The sequence below is a fragment of the Rhinolophus hipposideros genome, assembly GCF_964194185.1.
Source record: "Rhinolophus hipposideros genome assembly, chromosome: 19".
NCBI lineage: Eukaryota > Metazoa > Chordata > Mammalia > Chiroptera > Rhinolophidae > Rhinolophus > Rhinolophus hipposideros.
The window spans coordinates 10,775,347-10,789,270 of NC_138065.1; the positions used below are offsets into that span (position 1 = coordinate 10,775,347).

General features: G+C 41.9%; 1 protein-coding gene across 1 annotated transcript in view; it reads left to right on the top strand.

Annotated features, from left to right (window-relative positions):
- The first annotated feature begins 5,803 nt into the window (after nucleotides 1-5,803).
- PTPN22 (protein tyrosine phosphatase non-receptor type 22) overlaps nucleotides 5,804-13,924 on the top strand; it is a 46,197-nt gene continuing 38,076 nt past the window's right edge. The window contains exon 1 of the mRNA XM_081026019.1: nucleotides 5,804-6,024. Within this exon, the coding sequence (XP_080882145.1) occupies nucleotides 5,938-6,024 (87 nt within the window). The 5' untranslated portion in view covers nucleotides 5,804-5,937. The remainder of the gene's footprint in view (nucleotides 6,025-13,924) is intronic.

A 13,924-nucleotide genomic window follows, 5' to 3' on the forward strand; every position in this document is an offset into this window, starting at 1 on the left:
GACTTACTTCCCTTCCTCCCAAATCCATATCCACAAACTCCAACCCTTTATTTCTATATACCTTTCTTATTCCCATGCTTTCCCCAATTTCCATTTAACTAGCTCAGAACTTCAGTCATTTTTCCCTCCTTCCTCTTTCCAGTCCTATTCACCCAAGTAGTCTTTCTCATGTATTCCTTCCTTCTTGTTTTGATTCTTCCTACAAGAGTTTATTACCACCTGCCTGGGCTATTGATAAAGCCTCCTAGTTAAGCTTTCAATCGATCCTCCTGTTCCAGGCTTGCCCCATTCCAGTCTGTGCAATATACTGCCACCAGATCGACCAAAGCTATGGTTTCCTTGTCTATTGTTTTATTCATTTTTAGCTGTTATAATTCATTTTGAAAATTTACATACCACTGAAGGAGATTGAGACTTTCAAAAACTTTTTCAGACAGGGGCGTTTATTTTTTAAAACTCAAGAAACGTTTTCCTGAAGCATTGCTTTGATTGTCATTCTCTTAATATCTTTCAGTGGAACTCCTGAAGGTGATTGGATATGTTCGTTATCTTGATTGTGGTGATGGTTTTGTGGGTATATACACATGCCCAAACTTATCACACTGTGTACTTTGAAATGTGTAGTTTATTGCATGTCAATACTCCCTCAATAAAGTTGTTTAAAAAAATCCGTCAGTGATTTTCCACTGCCCATCAATGAAAGCCTGACTTTTTAGCCTGGTATTCAAGTTCCCCCCAGGATTTGGCCCCAACCGCCCTTTCTAGCGTCATCAGTCAAGACGCCTCTACATAAGCAGTGTTCCAGTCAAACTGAGCCACTCATGAAGCTGCCCTCCTCCTCCTGTTCTGTATGTTTCATATTGCTTTCTCTCGGGCTCTGTTGACATCTTCAAGACCAAACTCAGTGTCACTTCCTCTATGAAGGCTATCCCAGTAACCTGAATAAGAGGTGATCTTTGCCATCTCAAAAATATTTTTGCACCATGTTACGGTCTTATCACAAAAGGCCCTAAAAGATAGTTAAACTTGTGTACTTATCTTCCCTGCTAGAATAAAGGATACTTGAATGAGGACAAGTTGTTGAACACTTCTGTAGCACCCCCTGTCCCCATTCTCTTGCGTGTATATGGATCTCATAATGAATGAATTCTGAGTGGACATCATGTTAGGTCAGCTGCGGGCATGGTCAAAGCAGCCGGAAGCCAAGTCATACCCCTCTGCTAAGTTAGACCTCTCCTCGCATGACAGAGACTGAGGCCCCTGGCGTTTCCCCGAAAATGCAGCAGACTGCTGGTGCCATAAGCAACTCCGGACACAGCCGCTGACGCCCGATCTGTGCTAGGGGGGCCTGCTCATCTGCCACCTCACTCAGCCAACCCCCACCCCAAAAATCGCATATATGCCTCCCTCCCTCTACCCTGGGCACGACTTCGCTGGCCCTCGTCTGGGGACTGGTAAACCTCGACCGGGAGTGCAGAATAAAGCACTCACTTTTCTCAACCTGCCTGACTAGACCTATTATTTTGCCGCAAGCCTTACACATCAAACGAAGGATGAAACTTCAACTTTGATTATATTTTGAACAAGATGCCAACCAAGCCCCAAGTCTGGACTCTTATTTTTTTTAAAAAAAGTAAATTGTTTCCATTGCAAGTTATTACTACTTGACCTTTGCCTCCTGAAGATTGTGTTTCTGAAACCAAAAGCAGAGTACAATTCCCTGTGTGGCAGGTCGGAAGCTGATTATGGAGTTCACAGAAGGTGAACTGAAGAGCTTGAGTCAGAATGCTGTAGTGACAAGAAGCAGATTGGAAGATGGATAGGGGGAACTTCCTTACTGTGGATGCCGTGAAAACAGGAGCTAAGTGCTTTACGAGCCTCTTCTGTGCCCATTTACAAAAGAAGAATGGTCAAGCATGGAAATAAAGGAGATCATTTGTTTTTCTGGCCATTGCAGCCCTTCCGAGCTGGACTCGGTCTCATTAGCGGTCCCATTCCTTCTGTAGTAATAGCCTTGGGAAGTTCTCTTTGCCAGGTTCCAGGACCTCCCTGTCGGGAAGGCCCATCTGCTCCTGGCAGAGCCAAAGTGCCCAGCGAGAGAAGCTGAGACTGTGCCAGGCAAGAGACCTGGGGTAACTGATGGAGTGAATAACCAGGTCACCGTGGACTGACCACATAGGCAGCATCGTTTGTCACAGTAGACTTATTATATGTGTAAATGTCAAGGTCATGCAAATACATAGAAGACACTGTCATAAAACTATAGCTGAATATAAAGATTCATACTGAAAAGATTCAGACTAAGAGAATGTCATGGTGAGATGGAGTTTGGGGCAGGATTTTTGAAGAAAAGAGTATCCAGGCTTTATGGCTTTATTTTCATTTTGGTGAAAACTAGGGGGAAAGGTGAGAAGGAGCAGTAGAATGAACAAGGTGTATGGATGATGGGATTGGATAGGTTGGGTGGGGACAGACCAGGAGGGGCTTGGTGACAGGCTGAGGAATCTGGACCTGTTCCATGGATTAGCACTAAGTACTTTGGTTCTTCAGCACTAAAGTGGAGTTTTAAGAACTTTCACCCAGCCTTGGTTACCAGGAGATATTAGAATACAAGCTACATAGAGATAAGATAACTAAGAGCATATGCTGTGGGAATCCAGGTGTGAAAGGGGAATGAGGGTGGTTAACATGGGAACGGAAAAGACAGGTTGAATCTAAAAGACATCGAGGAGAAAGGATCACTAGTTCTTGGTAACCAACAGGATGCTTACAAGGGACTGAGTATTTCACAGATAATACACATAGCCGGTATCAAATCAGTGACCTTGGGACATAGAGAAAGGCAGGCCGAGTGAAACTAAAAGATTAGTTAAGTGGTTTCCCCAAGGTAAAACGTGTCTCCTCATAGAGGAAAATGTTCTGAGAAAATGTGGCTAGTTTATCTTCTCCTAATAACCCTGACTTTCTCTTTGGTTACAGTTATTTTTGTCATCTAATTCCTGACCTTCATGACACCGATATTTCCCGGTAAACTGGCACACTCCCCTCTTGGTGGAGCAGGTGGCAGTGTGACTGGCACTCCCCTGTGTTGTCATCTTCCTTCTGAGCAAACAGTCACACAAGGGAGCCAGGGGAAGGTCCTTCCTCACTCCTCTTTTGCTTTCCACGAGGTCTCACCCTTGACGAGAATCTGATAAAGCGTTGATGACGCTTTTACTGGGTGGAATTGTTGTGTTCACTTAGGGTTCATACCAGACTGGTTTAAATGTTTCACAGTAAATTCTCAAACTCTTTTAGATACTTGGCAATCTTTGTGGACTGTTTCCCCTCTCCAGTTCTTGATCTTCCCACAAGATACAAATGAGTCAACAGAATCTTCATCAAAAAGCACTAGGCTCTCCAGTCCCTGCAGAAGGAAGTGTGAAAAATTAGAAACTTAGATTTGTTAAAAATAAAACGCTATGTCTTCTCCTTCAGTTTGGTTTTTTGCTTGCTTGAGTGGTCTGCTCAGGAAATGACCTTTTAGCTAAGTGGGTTTTTGAGGTTTGGCTATTTTACAATGTTTCTATCATTTAGTTTTAGAGTCAAACAGACTCTTAAGAATTGCTACTTAAAAAGAAATCTGCAGTTCTGTTAAGACACGATTTTCAGATTCTTATATTTTGGATAAAAGATAATAGAGGGCATCTAAGCAAGTTTTATATTTCTTATATCACTCTCCACCTTATCCCACTCTAAGAAGAAAAGAAACTTAGAGAGAGATTGTTCTGAAATACAGGCTTGAGGAAAATAGATTTAAATTTTATTAGGTGTCTTTTTGTTTATTAATTAGTAAGGTTCTGGTTTGGAAGTGAAGACATTCTAAGGGGACAGCGAGATTATGAAACTGTATCTCTTTTATGTCAGTACAGAAAACCATTTTCCTTTTAGGGTTCTCCTTTGCTACTTTGCAGATAAGTAAATTAGTTTGAAATAGTTTTATTCTCATCAGTAATTAAGTCCATCTCTTTAAATCTGAGATGCTTCATTAACTGGTTAAGGGTGTTTTTCACCAGATCCTGGCTTGTTCACTGTTGTATACCCAGCCCCTACCACGGTGCTCAGCAGTTAGTGGGTACTCAAAAAAATTTGTTCAACAAATTAATGGATTTCTGTGTTGTTTTCTAGTTTAAGAAAATGGTGTAATAAAAGCATTGTTAATCCCACCACTTACACTATTGATTTTGTGTGTGTGTGTGTCTTTTGGTCCTCATTTAACCATGTAATACTTTATTTTAGTTAGTATAAACTTGAAATTTTTGCCTTTTAAATTTTTTTCTCACATTTTATGTTTTTAAATCACCAAATTAAACATTGCCTTATTTAGCAAGAAATCCTCCTTGAATGCTAAATGGGGATAATTTGAAAAATACTATCTTATTATCAGCAACTTGTGTTGAAGAATGATGGTTCATTTTAATTGATTCTATGGTGTGGGATTGAAAATCTTCATTGGCTTCAGCGAAGATACTTCGATGCCCTTTCCTTTCTTGTAAGGCTCAGTAAGGTGGATGCAGCCTAATAGCAGTTCAGAATCATGATTTCCTAAAGGGTGTTTGAACAATGTTGCCAAACGTACAGGGTTGCTAATATCTGAAATAGAGGAAGTTCTAACAGCCCCGTTTTCTTCAGGCTTATTTGAGACTAATTTTGTTAATATATTCATTGAACTTCTGTCCCCAAACAGAGATGATAAGCTGACTTTTGGTGGTTCTCACACTGAGACACTCTTGCGTAGGTTTGTACCCCTCAAGAAGACAAATTATGCAAGCTGAGATGTGGAGGCTTTTTCTAGAACAGCCCCTCTTGTCAGTTGGTGCCAAAATGCCACAGACACAGTTTGGCTTCTTGACACAATGGCCTTTTCTAAGGCATAGGTTACAGAGTAGACATGTCTTCTCTAGCAGTAGTTCTTCAGGCTTTTGGTCTGGAAAGTTATGCTGTTGCCAGCAAGGTGGCTGATTTTGCTTTTTCTTTTTTTTTCTCTTCATAGTTTCCTTCATTACAGAGGGGATATTACACCAACTTCCTGATCAGGGCCCGCTTGTGGGGGCCACCGTGCTCCCAGATCCTATAAAGACCAATACCCCCAGTCTTTATATCCAGAACCCAGGTGAAGCTGAAAATGTACAGGAAGGTCAGGTGGGTCCTGAAATCCATAGCACTTCCCTTAACGGAGGTCGGCACTTCCTTAGCCCTGGGAGAAGCACAGACTTTGTCAGAAGCAGCTGACTTTGTTTCATCCAAAAGAGAGTTTGAGGTCTGTGTGGCAGACACAAGTTCTGAATAAAAATGCCTTCTCCGATGAAGAGAAGTTGGCCACTGATCATACTGACAAGAAACTCTTCAGAAACTTATTAACTCCAAGCAGTGTTTGTCTCCCTTTCTGGGCCTCACTAAACTTTGCGGAGTTCGTTTGGGACGTGAAGAAACAGAAGGTGTCAGCAGGGCCTTTGTGCTCATAGGGCAAATGGGGAGAGGCAGAACCCCTCCACCAGGCCTGTCATTCTGCCTTTTCTCTAGGAAGCTAGAAGAAAAAAAAAGTGAATTTCACTGAAGGGTGATGGAAATGTAACAGTCTCAGAGCTAAGCAGACCACACAGTTATCTTCTGGTTAGCCTCTTGTTTGTTAAAAACTTGAATTGTAACCAGGTTCCTTCCTTGAGAAGGAAGGCGCTAGGGCCCTGGAGTGAGAGGATGGCTTTGTAGTGTGACCACAGAAGCTGGTTACATACTAATTTCCTCTCAGGCTTGTGATGAAGTCAGTAAACCACAGCCTTCAGCATGCTCTGCTCAGGCTGCAGCGGTGGCTTGTCACTGGTGCCTCAGCCATGACACACATTGGACATACCTGCCCTCCCTTAACCGGCTCATAGACCGTCTCTCTTGCCCTGCAGCATGGACCAAAGAGAAATTCTGCAGAAGTTCCTGAATGGGGCCCAAAACAAGAAAATTCACAAAGAGGAGTTTGCCATTGAATTTCTGGTGAGTCCCATGTGTGACACCCTCCGTGTACTTACACAAACTGTGTAAATGACTTCAACTCTTAGACCAAATTGCCCTTGGGATAGAGTGCATATCTCACCTCCCAGGGGAAGAGCGGAGGATAGCAATCTCAATGTGAGACCTCTCTGAGTTGCTTGTGTGTATTTTGGATACTCTTTCCAAAATGCTGTTTGTAATGCTTTCTTTGCTACTTCTTGGAGTTTGACTGGGAATCCTGAGGAAGATGTACATCATTTCAGGTGTATAAATACTAATATTCATGGTACATCTGGAGTTCCCAGGTATCAAGTTGTAATTTATGCTTCCAATGACTGATTTTAATTAATATTAAAAAGAGAGAGAGACCAGGATTAACTTTTTGTGGAACATTCTGTTTTTCGCCTCCCTGTGGGTTTCCATTTGGGTGGCAGAGCACCAAAACTATCCGCTGCCACATTTCTTTATTCTTTCTTTTGTTTCTGAGAAAATAAGGTTAGAATATGTGTTGTTGCAATAACAGGATTTCCTTGACCTTCGTTTCTTTGCACAGGCGGAATGGCTGGGATGGGGGGTAGACACAAGTGAGGGACATGGAGGGACACATAAACACAAGGTAGCTTAGGGTCAACAGGATGAGATGACCCCGAGGAACCTTTATCTCCTCTGAGGGGACTGTCATTATTGCTACAATGGCAGCTGGGTAGTCCTCATTCATCCTATAACCCAGCACATCCGATGACATACAATGTCTGAGAGCACCCATCATGTATTTTGGAATACTTCCAGCTGGTGTCTCAGAGGTATGAGGACTTCAAACCTTAGCTCTCCAGCTGTGAAGAAGTGGGAAAAACAAGGGAATTAAAGTATAAAACCTGAAATGAAATCACGATTCTGTCATCAACCAAAGGATCGGCTATTTGACATATTCCTTAATCTCCCCAAGTTTCTGTTTTCTAACTTCTAAAAAGGGGAAAAGAATTCATGTCTTACATATCCTCCCAGGATTGTTGTGCTGATTCAATATCAGTAATAATTAAATGTGGCCATTCATTAACATTTACTGAGCACCTACTATGTACCAAGTTCAGTTCTAGGCACTGAGGCTACAGCCGTGAACAAAACAAAAGCCTTTGTCCTTGTGGAGCTAACATTGGAGCTAACATCTTCAGAGCAGAGATGTGAAAACACTCTGTAAAGTCTCGAGTGATTAGATGTTGTGATTGAATGGTTATATATTATACTAGAAACCCTGTGTCAGCTCAACTTGGATAATACGGTGTTATGCTCTACTTGCCGCTGGCCAGTCTGAACCCCCTGAGTAGAGTTACCAGGGAGGGAGGTAAGTCCTGGCCTGTATGTCTCTGTAGATATGTGCCTGCCCCGCATGGTAATTCCTGAGCCAAATTCACCCAACGCGTAGAGGTAGAAAGTGACCTGAGGAGGCAGTGCCAGCTTCTGTTTTGTCTTAGTAGTGTTTTTTAGAATAATGTAGACTATATCCCTAATATCTCACCTTTTCTTAGCTCAGTCATTATAATCTCTCACCAAATTATACCGCCGTCTCACCTCCTGTTTTCTCTGCCACTGGTCTTGCCCCACCTTCAATCAATGTTCCGTTCAACACTCAAGTGATCTTCTAATAATACAAACCTGGTCATTTTTTTCCCCTGCTTAAAAACCTCTTGGAGTTTGTATTTCTTTTTTCTAGTTGTTTAAAATTGTGAAATATGATGCCCATTTAGAAAAGTACACAAGCATAATTGTAAAGGAACCACGGCCCGGGTCAAGGAAGAGGACATTGCAGACCTCAGAAGACCTGGTTGTCTCCCTCCCCATCAGCTCCCTCACCCAACCCCACCCTGCCCTGCTCTGCCCTATGAATAATCACTATCCTGACTTTTATATTAATCATTTCCTGGCTTTTCTAGCTCCTGATTTTAAGGACCTTGTTTTTGGATGGTGATTAAGTGGAATCTCACTGTTCACTGACTCATGTCCTCCAGTGGAAAAACAGAGTCTTGCCCTCAGCCCCACCTAAATGTTCAGCTGAGCCACCAGAGAGAGCAGCTTTGGGGGAGTTGGGGCATGGTAAACGGGGCCAGGTTGCTTGCTTGGACAAGGTACACCCTGCCGTTAAATTGGAGGGCTTTCCACCTGGTCATGTCCCACAGCCCACCTTCAGGCCTTAATGTATTCTCCCAAGATTCGATGTTTCTGAGGTTTGAGGACCGAGTCTGTGGCCACAAGGCCACAGTTAGCCAAAATGTCGGTGCCTCGGTGGGAATTACCGAAGTCATCTCTCCTTTCAGGTGAACTCCATGCTCCCTGCCCCTTGCCCTGTCCGTAGCTTAGACTTCAGTTCCCACTTCCCCCTGGGCCGGGTGTCTTTGTGCAGAGCATACAGCCCTGCCATCACCGCTGAAGGCAATGAATACCATGCTGCTTACGTTTTTGGCCTGGCCCAGGACTAAATTCAATCACCTTTCTGTAGTCGTCACTGCCACTGACCATTCCTACGAGGTTTTTATGCATTCATTCAAATATTTGTTGAGCGCTTACTATGTGCAAAGCATTATGTTAGGTGCTGGCTTTGCAATGCCCCATGTTTTGGGAGAGCCTATCTCCTAAGACATGTGAGGATAGCTAGAGAGGAGGACATTAAACAACTAATTCCTCTATTAAATATTTAATGGTAATTGTGATAGTCATGGTGGGGTATCAGGGAAGCATCACATTTATTATTTTATGTTCTACTCATTAAAAAAAAAACAACACACCCTATGAGGCAGTTACGATCTCTGACTTACAGACGAGGAAACTGAGGCTCTGAGAGGTTAAGGAATTGGCCTAAGCTCACTTGGCCATTCAGCCAGACATGAAATTTAACCTGGATCTGTCATTTCAGAGCCTGTGAAATCGGTCCTTATTCAATAATGTCTTGCTTCTGCCTGTATCACTGAGTCCCTGTATAACCCTAAGGTTAGGCCCTAGTTATATAGTATAAGTTCTATACAGCAGAAGCTGCAGTGTGCAACCACACTATTGAAATTTTCTTAAAGGTACTTTAAAAAATGTCAGTTGGGTTTATTTTTATAAAGCAATATTATTGCAAGTTAAAAGACAGTAAATTCACCATAGTACCAGCGTCCCATCAAATACAATTTTTTGGGGTGTAGAAATTCTAGTTCTTTTCGATTTATATAATGCCTTTTATATTATTGTAATTATGAGCATAGATACAACTTTGTATTCTTTTTTTAAAAAAATATTTATTTAATTTTATTGGGTAACAGCGTGTTTCTCCAGGGTCCATCAGCTCCAAGTCGTTGTTCCTTCAATCTAGTTGTGGAGGGCACAGCTCAGCTCCAAGTCCAGTCGCCGTTTTCAATCTTTAGTTGCAGGGGGCGCAGCCCATCATTCCATGTGGGAATTGAACCGGTAACCTTGCTGTTAAGAGCTCGTGCTCTAACCAACTGAGCCATCCGGCTGCCCCACAACTTTGTATTCTTATTTTCACTTAGTATACCAAAATTATCATGTTGATTAAAATCTATATTAATGGCACTTGATGCAGCATGATATAATGAAAAAATAATAATCGTAGTAGTAGCGAATTCTTCTATACCTGTTATAGACACTGTTCTAAATACTTTTATAGCAACTCATTTAATCCACTGAGGAAGGCACTATTATTATTTCCACTTTATAGATGAGGAAACTGAGGCACAGAAAGGGTAAACTGACTGGCTCAGAATCACATAGCTAGTATGTGGCGGAACTGAGTTCTGAACCGAGGTTGTCTAGCTCTAGTGACTGTCCTTGTAACAACTTTGGAGTCATATAAATCTGGGTGTGAATTAAGTGCTGCCTATTATCAGCTGTGTGACCTTGAACAAAGTAACTAAAAAGTGGGAACAAATAATGTTCACTTTGCAGAATTGCTCTGTCGATAATAGAATAAATATATAAAATGCCTGGTACATAGTAGTTAATCCTTCATAATTCTTCCGATGTCACTTTGATGGTCACTTCCTCAAAGACACTTTTCTTGACCTCCCTGAATAGATCAAATCTCCTGTCAAATGTTCTCATGAACCCTGTCATGTTTTTACATTTCTTGCCCCGCACTTCAGCGTTATTAAGATATTTGTATTCAGAGCACTTATCAGAATTCCAGTGTTACCCTTGTTTGTGTGATGATTCGATTAATAATGTCTGCTTTCCCATCAGAATGAGACTCCACAAAGGCAGGCTCAGATGTCGTTCTGTGTACCTTGGTCCGTCAGTGACTAGCAGTGTTTGATGTGAGGGACACTGAGGGACAGACAGGTGAAATGACTTAGCTGAGGTCACGCAGTCCCTAAGTGGTGGAACTCAGATGTGAACCGAAGCTGTCTGACTTTTGAGCCTAAGCTCTTAGTCCCCTCCACCCCTCCACGCTATGTTGCTCCTCGTTTATCCATGGGTCTCAACTGTTTAAACTTAAAAGAACTGTGGACTCTTAACATAGACACAGAAAAATACTTCAAACACACATAGAATTTGACAATGAGTAATAAAGGGGCACCCATATAAGCACCACTCAGATCAAGAACTAGAACTTCGCCCACACCCCAGAAATCCCTTGGGTGTCCTTCCAGATCACAACTTCCCCCAACCCCCTCCAGACTAGAGGCAAACACTACCCTGAGATTATTGTCTTTCTTTGTTATTCTGTATGGCTTCAAGACCTATATATATATCACTAAGCAATAGACCTTCACTTTACCTGTTTTTGGACTTGTGTAAATGAAAACACATCATTTTTTTTTCTTTACGTCGTTCGTCTTTTACTGTACGTTATATTCATAAATCCATCCTTGCATATAGCTGGATCACGCAGGGCCAGTTCCGTCTCAGCCCACCCCGTATCCCTACTAGTAATACTCTTGTTCATTGGATTTAGACACCCAAGCTCCTCATTCCGTTTCTTATCATCCATGCTTTCTCTGTTGGAGCCTTGGAATAGATCATACTGATCTTCAGTGGGAAGGCACTGAGAAACTACCTTGGGAAACTCTGGAGACGGCCCAACTTTGATTGCCCTCTCCAACCTAGCACAGGAGGGTCAAGTTTCATTGGTCCCACTCCAAAATATAAGTTATGCTGCATCTTCTATACAATAATGAAGTCTTCCAAGGCGAAGCCATTGTGGTCATGTGCTTCCTCTTTTCTTGCTGATCACTTTGGGAAGTGACCTTAATTCATTTGCCGGTAATTAATTTACTATTCAATGAGAAAGACATGCAAAGGATTCAATCCTGATTTCTAGAATTTTATGGCCAGGACTCAGTTCTGTTTTCCCATCTTGAAAGGAAAAGGGTAGTATAGTGCACAAAGCAAATGAGCTTACTGTTAGTTTATCAAGTACACACTGAGTCTGGCTTCTCTACGTCGGAACGTATCTGGGTCCCGGAGCGATGCTCATCTCTTTTATTTATTCTCGTAGCAGCTCTTCCCCGATTTCTCTTGGTGCTGCCTATAGGGAACTCACATCCCCTACTTTATGGCTTGCAGATCAATAAATACCTTTTCCCGTTGACCTATTTTTTCTTTCCCAACCCATCCTACCCCAGGACCCTGCTTTCTCATGCATACCCTTTTGCTTCCTCTCTCAGAGTTTCTCCTTTTCTGGTGAGGTTTATCAGTTCTTCTGTCCTAATTCTGCTCTGTTTTGCTCTCTGTTGGGGTGTTGGAGCCTGAGGGTCTGGTGGAGAGAGAAGAGGGATTAAAAAAATAAAAAAGAAGGAAGATTTCACCTTAAGGTAAGATACTTGGAAAAATAAATCTTTCATTCTTTCCAAATGTAACAAATTCTATAATCATTTCCTATGTGAAGTTTTGGCTAAAAGAGTGTCTCCTTTTGTCATCCAGTCAGAGGACTCCAGGAAGGTGAAGGGGGTAGGAAAAAAACAAAGCCGTCCTGTTCCATTATTGAAGGTGGCAGTCAAGGCAGCTTAACAAGCAGAGGTTACGCACATACATGCCTAACCTTTATCTGTAACATTTTACCAAATTAATTGAGGCATGTCTTATAAAAAGGGCTTTGCCCTATAGCATTCTCCCTGGAAAGCACTCCACAAGCTAGCAAAGCAAAACAACAACAGCGGAAGGAGTATGCACACGAGACTCAGTTCTGGAGACTTGTAGAAGTTGCTGGTCTGGGACTTGACGTCTTTTCAGTAGCCCTGGAATCAATGGCAATCTGAAAATGATCATCCTGAAGGTGCATACGAGCAAAGAGAGCTGAAAAATTACTATAACTTGAGTGTAGATATTTTATAGTCACTCATCTATCTGTGCCATGTCCTTACTTAAATTCCCAAACGAGCCCACTTGCATCCATCTTGGTGTAAAAATATACAGTATAGAGTTATCAGCTGATCATCTCTCTTCCTAAATCCATTTCTGAAAACCCACAAGAATTCAAACCATGAAAAGAAACTAGGACTTAAGAACCGACTGTAGGCTTGCTTTTTAATACGTCACCCACGTCTGATCTAACTCTAGAAACAGAAAACAAAACAAAACAAAACAAAAAACGGTCATTAGAGCAATACATACTGGCATTTGTGGTCCAGCAAATAAACAGGCAGTGGCGGTCTGTTCCATTTGTCATCTTTAGTTGGAAAAAGTTTACATTCCTATACACTGACTTGTTATGATAACTTATTTGTCATTTGGAAAGTATCAATTTAATTAGATTCCAGATGTTTGGTCATTCTTTGTGTTATGAACTTCCAGCTAACAAATACCTCGTGACCCCAACTTTTTTCCTCTCCTTGCAGACTCTGTTATCAAGTAATCCTGAGCTAATTTAAAAATCTAATGATAGATTGGGATGATTTGTTGAAACACATTTCTATTCTCTAATACCTTTTTTATCTCTTTGTCTCATCATACCTTATTTTAGGCTTTCTTTTCCTCACCCATTTAATGATTTAGTTATAAAGTATCCTTAAGTAAACTCCTACTGATAGACACACATCCTAAATAATCGTGTTGAAGCACTATGTGAAATATAAGCAACTAAGTCACAATAATTAACAATCCCCTTCTTTTTTATTTTCACTTGTTGCCAGTCACTGGAGAAAAGTTATTTCTCTGTTTCTGTGTCTCTATTAATTTACCCCGTGGAACAAAATAGACTATAATCATGATTGAAAAATTCAAAAACAGTACCAGGCATACATTTATGAGAAAGATAAGAAGTATCATAGTTTTAAAGAAGTGATGTTACACCTAATTGTCAGTGACATCCATTTGTACAATCTTGAAAGAAGCTACAAGTCAATCTTTAGAAGCGTCATAATAGTAGGACAGTGGGAAATATGGAAAAATTAGCTTGGGGTCCAACTGGGGAGAATCTTAAGTGCCTGTAAAGAGTGTAGACTTTTTTTCCTAGTAGCAAAGGGGATTCAGTGACGTTTTTCTTGGGGTGGGGGAGGAAGGGAAACAGGACTTTATTGGGGAACAGTTGTACTTCTGTTGCCACGCAGCAGCCTACCCGTCTGTCTCCTGGTACCTGCCCCTAAAAAAAGGAGAGTCTGTGAGACGCATCCTTTCACGGACTTTGTTTCACCTTTGTGCTTACACTTTATGTCTCCCTGTTTGGCCCCAGGAAGATGGCTGGCTAGTCAAAGATGGGTTCGACTCCCCACAGGGTGGGGGTGGGGAGAACCCAAGCCAGACACAGCCATGTGGGGACCATCTGGGGAACTCGCAGGATGGATAGAGGTGGGCACAGCCCCCCACCTTTCCCACCCCCACCCCCCAAGGAGAGCCTCTGCCTCCATGGCTGCATTCCTTCCCACAACCTGCAGGGGAAGTGACTCAATGATGTGCTCTCCATCTATTCATA